This window comes from Morus notabilis, unplaced genomic scaffold, assembly GCF_000414095.1.
Source record: "Morus notabilis unplaced genomic scaffold, ASM41409v2 Scaffold1564, whole genome shotgun sequence".
NCBI classification, from domain to species: domain Eukaryota; kingdom Viridiplantae; phylum Streptophyta; class Magnoliopsida; order Rosales; family Moraceae; genus Morus; species Morus notabilis.
In genome coordinates, this window is record NW_010362183.1 from 1 (window position 1) to 8,834 (window position 8,834).

At 32.3% G+C, this 8,834-nt stretch overlaps 1 protein-coding gene across 1 annotated transcript; it reads left to right on the forward strand.

Moving 5' to 3' along the window:
• Window positions 1–3,501: 3,501 nt before the first annotated feature.
• On the forward strand, window positions 3,502–8,022 carry LOC21394838 (RNA exonuclease 4). The gene is made up of 9 exons (XM_010101215.2): window positions 3,502–3,627; window positions 3,704–3,779; window positions 4,103–4,172; window positions 5,058–5,139; window positions 6,121–6,229; window positions 6,744–6,832; window positions 6,960–7,024; window positions 7,160–7,238; window positions 7,408–8,022. Exons 1-9 carry the CDS (start codon window positions 3,559–3,561, stop codon window positions 7,576–7,578), a joined length of 810 nt encoding a protein of 269 aa, XP_010099517.1. The 5' UTR covers window positions 3,502–3,558; the 3' UTR covers window positions 7,579–8,022.
• Window positions 8,023–8,834: the final 812 nt, after the last annotated feature.

The following is an 8,834-nucleotide window of genomic DNA, read 5'->3' on the forward strand; positions in this document are numbered from 1 at the left end:
ACTTGGGGATTTCCTATCTTTTGTTGAATACCTTTTAATTGGTTTTTATCTCTAGCTTCTTTATTAGATGATTGGTATCCTTGTGCAAATTTAGTCAGTGTATGCCAAATACAGTTTTAATCTGAATGAGGTATGGCTACATTTGGTTAGGATCTTATGGGGCTGAGAAGCTAGTTAGTCATATTTGGACGTGGTAGAGCATATACTTTTTGTGTCACCTTGATGTATATTGGCAAGTTGGGGCGGCAACTGCAGGCTTTTGAACTCGAAGAAGGGGCTGAGGCTGACAAATTGATGATACACATTGGCATTGTAATCTACTTAATTGTGTCAAGTCAAGCCATTGAGCAAGGTTTTTCTTTCATTCTTTTTTTTTTTTTTAAGATCTATTGAGTGGTTAGATGTACAGATCATTCAGGAGAGTTGGACTATTTGGTGGATATCAGTCATTTATGAACAACCCTCTTTTTTTGTTAGTTTACCCTTTCCTTTTTTTTTTTCTACATTTTTCATGTAGAAAAAATGTGAGCTCTTGTTACCTTTGATGTTTGAGCTCTCACTACATTCTCTATACGGAGGAACTAAATTTTGTCTAATGTACAGTCGACATGAAGAAAGTATAAAATAATGTTCGGGGGTATATTTATTGTCATAAAATTTTTAGAAAATACTCTATATCACTATTGGTGATTATGATATATTAAATATGTAATCTATGATAGCTCTTTTACACTGAACATGCATATGGTGATGCATCATGAATAGCAGTGCTCAAATCTATACTACTTTATAGTGTAACTTCATGTCCTCCAGATAGTTTTATGGTCAAATTGCAGTCTTTTGGTGTCATATGAGATTCTAAATTCCACCCAAAAGGCATCCTTTATCATGCAAGCAAACATATTTCTTTTGCTTAAGGTTCATATTTTCAGCGGTAATGTTGACGTTTAATTTTGCTATGATTTTCCTTGGACAAATCTTTGTATGTCATATTCAATTGGTCATTTTCTGCTAATAATTTAACGGTCAAATTTCATATCCCCTTCACAGATTTTTTTTTCCCCCCCAATAGAAATCTCCTGCACAGTTTTTGTGATCTGATAAAACAGAGGTAAGTGTTGCCGTAAAACTTTACGATTTTCAATGGATGTTAATGCTATTTCCAGTGATATAATGGGGTTGTTTTTTTTTTGAACGAAATTTAGAAAAAATTTGAATTCGAGTTACAACTTTATTTAAGTTAATGTTCGTTTGTAAAATTTGAGTTTGAACTTGAGTTTGGGGTTAAACTCGAGTTTAAGTTTTCTCTTCAACTCGAATTTAAATTAATGAACAATATTTTTTTTATTATTAAAAATGTCATAATTTTTTTGTTTTTTCTATTATTAAAAATGTCATAATTTTGGTAATTTCTATTATTAAAAATGACCAAAATTAAGAAATAAATAAGTTCTAGGTGCAAAAGAAATTAAAATGAAAGAAAAATTAAATTTCAGGATAAAAATTAAAAAAAAAAAGTAAAAAAAGAACTAAAATTAAGTAATAAATAAATTTTAGAGTACAAAAAAAATATCTAAGTAGGATAACATCTGTAACAAAAAAATTAATTTGCACAAATAAAAGAAGAAAAGTTAAAAGTAAGGGCAAGAGCGAAAAATATAAAATTTTAGAGAAAAAAAGTAAAAGGAAAAGAGGAGATGAAAAGGAGAAAAAAAAACCATCAAATGAAAAAAAAAAAATATCAGCAAAGAAAAAAAAAACTCACAAAAAGACAAAATAAAGATACCAAAGTTTAAATAGTATTTTTGTGTCTACATAAATAAATGCATTACCTTTTCTTTTATAGTTAGATATTAGAGATTATTTTAAGCTGATCTATTCTAGTCCTTTATCTAACATCACAGAATCTGTTGTGTAAATCCTCTATTGTGTTGAAATGCATGGATTTGCGATGAGATCTCCTTCTTGGCAACTCAACAACACCCAGCTTCGGTTCAATCAAGGAATTCCACTGCTCGAGCTACAATTAAATGGCAACCCTCTGATATATTTTGTTGCAAGCTTAATGTTGATGCCTCCTTGTTTCCGAAATATGATCATGGCTTGAGATTCAGAAGGTTTTATTATGACAGGACCAACTAAAAAAACTCTACGGAGTTTTCTCTGTCCGTGAAGCTGAAGTTAAAGTTCTCTCTATCGGTCTTTCGTGGGTTCAAGATAGGGAGAAAGAGAGAAATATATGAAGATTTGAGATGAATTAAAATTAATAGGTCAATAGCTTACATAAGTTAATAAATAGGTTAAATTACTGTTTTTATCCATAACTTGTCTGGTTATGAACCATAACTTGACAAATTATTATCCATAATTCACAATTTTTGTCCATAACTTGTCTGGCTATGAACCATAACTTGACAAGTTTATCCATAACTTATCTGGTTATGAACCATAACTTGACAAGTTATGGCCTATTAATTTCTATAACTAAAAATTGGCCTATATACTTTCTTAAGCTTTTCATATTGGCATATTTTCTACCATTTCCCTTCAAGATATTAGTTTAAAGCCCCGTTCATTTCATAGATTCGAGTTTATAATTTGAGTTTTGCTACAGTAAAAAGCTATTAGAAACAGTTCATCTAATTTTTTTGCTACACTAAAAGGCTCTCACATAAAATCACATCCAAACTCGAATTAACAAACTAAATAAGCTATAAATTTTCATTTTGTGGAGTTCAATGCATTGACAATAATTCAAATTATAAATAGCTTAATCTCTTATTGTAAAGTGTTTAGAATGTTTTTGTTAGGTGTATCTAACTTATTATCTATTTTTCTAAGAGTCTGTGTGTTTAGGAAAGCCAATAAAACTGCATATCTTTTAGCTACTTATGCTCTTAATATTGATAATGAGCTAATTTAATTGGAGAAATATCTTTCTTTTATAGAAATTGTTATTGTATCTTACGTTTATGATGTATAATAATAGGTTCTATATATTTAAAAAAAAAAAAAAAAAGGGGATGGGTATTAACAAAAAGAGAAAAAAAATTGAAACCAATTATTTAGGGTTCGTTTGGTAGATGAATTTAAATTAAGGTGATTTTAATTATGATTCTCATGATTTTGAATTCAAATTATGATTATGAAACCATGATTCAGAATCAGGGGTTTGAATCACCTTGAATCAAGATGTGGTGATTTTAGAATCATGAGTGATTCTGGTTTAAAACATCACATCAGATTCAAAATCATGATTCAGAATCATCCAAACCAAACACTGATTCAGAATCATGATTCAAAATCATTGTAAATAACACTAATTTTGAACTAAGATTCAAAATCATGATTCTGGATCTATCTACTAAAACGAACCCTTAGGGATGAAAGTGCCAAATTATAAAAATATTCAGGGGCCAAAAATGCAGAAACGCAAAAAATGAAAAAATAACCCTTTGACCTAACGACGTCGTTTCTGTACTTCTGCTCTTCTTTTTCTTTCCTCGTTCGTGCGCTTCCTGTCTTGGAGAGGAGAACTGGAGAAGAAGAAGAAGAAGAATGGGGAGTGAGCTGAAACAAAATTCCAACAAGTTACAACTCAACCCCAACTGGGCTAATCTCCAAAAAGTACTTTCCTTTCTTTCTTTCTCTCTTCAAAATATTATTTATAGCTTTTTTATTTTTCTTATTTTTATTATTGCAGAGCCTCACCAGCCATGGCGGCCCAAAGCCTTCAAAACCATCTACAGACCAATCAGAAATCCCAACAGGCATATTAGGTGAAAATAGGGTTGTTTTATTACTTTACTACTGCTTGTTTTCTTAGCCTTTTCTTTTGTTGGACCAGACGAAAAAAAAAAAAAAAAGTTGGGGACTTGGGAGTGCAAAAAAGAAAAAAAAAATTATATAGAAAATATGCATTTTTTGTTTGAAGTTTAAGGATTTCTTTTTCTGGGTATTGGAAGAAATTCACCTTTTGGATTTCAGAAGTAAGAAAAGTTTATGAATATGGATTCTTTTCATTGGCTCTGTTGTTGTTGCTGTTGTCTTTTTTTTTTTTTTGCCCACTTAATCTGATTTTTTTAGAGGTTTTTGGTTGCAGGGAAACGCAAGGAGAGATCAGATAGCAAGCTTGGTGATAATCCTCTTACTCCAGTTAGTGATGACTTTAGGTGATTCTATTGGATTAATTTGTTATGTGGGGGTTTCTGTTTGGTTGTGTGGAAAGAAAAACTTAAAAGGAAGTTATTTTTTAAATTTATCTTCATCTGTTGTGAAATGCGTCGTTGAAATGTCATAACAGTGTGTTCACTTTATTGAGTTATGAGAAGCTATTTAAAATTTTCAAATTCTTGGGAAAATTACAAAATGCTTTTCTGGTTCAAGTGAAATTGGTTTGCTTAAGAATTACATTACAAAAATGAACCTTTAGATTATCTACCACTTAAAATATATCCTCTCTTTTCAAAAAAAAAAAGCTCTCCTTTCTAACACTTTTTAATTGATTTAATGTTGTGAAATTAGACAAGTTGCAAAGTTTATCTTAGACAAATTCTTTTCTTCACATCTATTCCTAACCTTTTGTGAAGGCAATTATCATGTTTAATTTGATCAAACGTTGCATAAGGGATGATATTTTTAAGGGATAGGCAATCTGAAGGGTTACTGTGTAATTTCTAGGAACGCGGGGATGAATGTTTTGCATTTGCCTTTAGCACCTGCAAAGTATGAAATTAAGGGTCCGTTCATTTTGCAGGTTCGAGTTAAGAACTTGAGTTGAAAAGTGAATTTATGTGAGAGAGAACACTGTAGCAAAAAAGTTGAATTTGAATTTTTATGAGAGAAAAATACTGTAGTAAAAAGTTTGAGTTGTGATTCGAATTGTGAAACGAACAAGGCCTAAATTTGGTGTGCTTGCATTCATAAAAGAAACAAATCCTTCCCAGTCCTATTTGTGTCTTGGAAAGTTAAACTTTCCCTCTCCATTTTTCTTTCTTCATCCAAGAGGAAAAAGAAAAATACCATGTTAGTAATATGGTGAGTATTTTTGTTGGCAGTCTAACAGATGCCGTAGCCATGGATTGTGAAATGGTTGGTGTTGGTCAAGGGAACAGAAGCGCCCTCGGACGAGTTACGCTGGTATGTATCAGTTTCTTTCTCTGTGCCACCTGCTGTTGATGAGCTATTGTACTGATATTATCATTCCAGACTCTGGTAGTTGCATCATGTGCCGGTATTATGTGAAACATTGTGCAAATTTCAGATTGGTTATGTCTTTTTTTTTTTTTTTTGGCAGTATATTTGGACTAATTTAGTAGGAATATGAATAATCCATGATACTCTTTTCTTAACTGTTTTCAATAATTCAATGTTTGTCCCGTTTCTAAGTTGTGCATTGAGAATAAGCTCAAGCAATCTTGTGAATATGAAATGATTCAACGCTTGTCCTGTTTCTAAGTTGTGCATTGAGATTGAAGTTGTCACATCACATTGAATGTTTTATGACTTTGTCATATACAAGATTGAACTATATACCTTTTTGACTTCGGGCACTAACATTAGGAAATTCCAGAAATTTTTTTGTAATAACTTTTCAATTTGAAATAAAGACATTGTAATAACTTTTTCAATTTGAAATAAAGGCATATTTGTTTCTCTTAAATCCTGTTCGAAAGGAACCGAAATTACAGCTATCAATTCAAAAGTGAAATAAACAAGTGAATACTAATAGATTCATTCAGCTCTGCACTGTTTAAGAAACAGAAAAAAAATATTAAATATGCTTAGAGTTACTCCAGCAACAAGATCTTATTCCTGATAGAAAACAGGAAGAAATGAACAATAACTTTAGGATGTTATTGAAGTTGTGGGGTTCTTGGCAAAGGGTTTTAACGTGGCTATGAGGCGATAAATAAGATGAACGCTGGCAAGTATTTATGAAGTTTCTCGAGTTGTGTGGTGGCAGAATGGCAAGTTCCTCTGATATCATACGATACGTTTTGATAAGAAAATGTGATTTCACATTTTTAAAGTCTGTTATTCCTCCTAGGTATTAATTTACTAGTGTACTTCCATGCTTACTAAGGTCATTGGTTGCTCATGGTACTTCAATTTTGACAGGTTAATAAGTGGGGAAATGTCATTTTTGATGAGTTCGTTCGTCCAATAGAGCGCGTTGTTGACTTTCGGACACAGATCAGTGGCATTCGGCCCCGAGACTTGAGGAAAGGTTGACATTTCTATTTTTATTCTTCTCCCTTTTGTCTGCTTTTCAGAAATCACAATTTGGAGCTTTATGGGCACATCCAACATACTGACTGCCTGGTTAACATGAATGCGTGCTTGGACTTTTGGTAGTTAGTTTGATCATTGCCATGGCAATTGTTGCTTATATATAAAGTTTAGTGGAAGATGGATGAACAATGGTCTTTTTTTTTCTTTCTTTTTTTTGGTTTGAAATTCATGAAAACATTAATCAGAACTGTTTTCAGTTTACATGAAACTAAAAGCCATTCTCGTTTTTTGCTTTTCTTATTTTCATGATATGTAATAGCCTTTTCTCCTTAGTTGCTTCTAATGCTATAACAAACTGTTTTTAGAAAACGACACATTAGAGCTTATAGGGTTGAAAATTCTATAATAGTATTTAATCGCTCCAATAATTAGCATTTGCGGCCGCTTTTTGGATGTACTCTTGATGAATTTAATTATTCCTTGCCTGTGCTCTGGTGTTTCCTTTGCAGCAAAAGATTTCTGCTTCGCTCAAAAAAGAGTGGCAGAGTTGATCAAAGGGAGGATTCTTGTGGGTCACGCATTGCGCAATGATCTCAAGGTATGCGGACTCGGCTGTAATATGTTAATCTGATTCTGATCCGATATCTTGAATTTGATTGGCACTGTTACATCTTCTTCTTCTCATTCTTCTTCTTCTTCTTCTTCTTCTTCTTCTTAAATGATAGGCATTGTTATTAAGTCATCGAAAGGAGGACATACGTGATACATCAGAATATCCACCCTTTCAAAGGTAATTATCCCCTCTATTGGCGCCTTTTTTTGTTAGTTATATATATATATCATTATTTGTTTGTTCTTAAATCAAAGAGCTGCAAGCAAATCTCTACTTTTTACAACTACGGATTCGATTCTTTTGGCAAAATAGGGAAGGGCACAGGAGCGCGCTCCGGCATCTCGCAGCATCGTTTCTTAATGTTGAAATCCAAAGTGGAGAGCATTGCCCGGTTAGCATTTTGAGTTTTTCTGTGACAATTATGTCTGCATTTTGCACTTCACATTCCTTTGATGTTTGGAAAAAAAAAAACAAAAAAAGTGTTGTCGGATTCTCATGGTCGAAAATTTTCAAATGATACCAACATATTGTTTTCAGTTTCGCTCATAGTATCATTTCAGGTAGAAGATGCTCGTGCAGCAATGCTGCTTTATGAGAAAAACAGAAAAGATTGGGAAAAATTGGCTAAAGATCAAATAAGACTCAAACTAAAGCAGAAGAAACGCAAGCCAAGAAAGAAAACAAAGCAGAGAGATGGTTTGCATGCAGATGATGCTACAACCGCAGCCTAATTAGTGAATCGACTTCGTTTCGAAGAGTCAAAGTAAATGAATTTCGATTTTGCGGCAGCAGAAGCAAGAACATGGCGGACACATCATGGCTACCTTGAAGTTATCCCGCCTTCAAAAGATTGTAGGATTCGGCGGGATGAAATTTGCGAAAAGAGTTGGCATTTTTTTTTAAAAATTTTTGTTTTTAGCAAAGGAGGTTGCTCATAATCTTATAGCTTTACCATTGACTTTTTCATTCTTTTCAAATATTAGTGTTGCATCCTTAATAGGAAAAGCTTTCGCTCTAGTTTTTGGTAGCCAAGAATATTTTTACTTTAGCAAACCATTCGAATTTCTTTGTACCAAATAGGACCTAATTTGTAAAATGAGGGCAAACTCAAAAGAGCTTGATTTTGTTTCGGTACCATAGGGAGAGGAGAAATTGGATGCAGGAAAAAAGCAAATTCCTAATTGTGTTTATTTATTTATATATTTGTCTTGATTTTACCTTTTTCTTTTTTGTGTTACCACTTTTATGAATTATTACTAGAGCCAGAATCAATAAGGTAAACGGTAAACCATGTCGTATAAATAACTGCTTTCATATTGAAGTCTGGCGTATAAGTTACTTATCATGTCGTTTTCTACTTTTTATTTTTTATTTTTTGTCTTTTTCTCATTTTTTGTGTCGGAGTAAACCATATCCTACACAAAAAATGAGAAAAGGAGAAACATCTCACAAAAGAAGAAAAATTGGAGAAATTAAATTTCACTCACACTATGGGAACTCTCTCTGAAGAGTGAGAATGAGATGCAAAATTGAGAAAGGGATGAGCTCTATTAATGGTTGAGCTCCTTTTTGAGAAAAACATATAAGCCAATTATAAATAACTAACTCTTCTCTCAAATGTCAATACCGAATTTGATACTAACTTTCCTTTTCTTTCTTTTTTTTTTTCTTTTAAAAGTTGTGACTGCCTTTGACTTATTAGGCAATGCTTACAGTGATGCCCTAGAAACTTCAATTGTAAACATTTTTTCTATTTAAATACATAAAGTAGTTTTTCATTAATTATTCACATGAAGTAGTTTCTCAAAAATAAAGTACTTCATAAATATCATGAAGTCTAGGTGTTATAAACCTAATGTGCGACTGAGCTTGTTGTATACACATACATGTACTTGTAATGGTTTTTGTTCTAGCTACTTTGAGACTTAAGAAATCATATTTTGAATGTTTGTTACTGCATGTTATTTTCCAAAGGATCACACTCTTT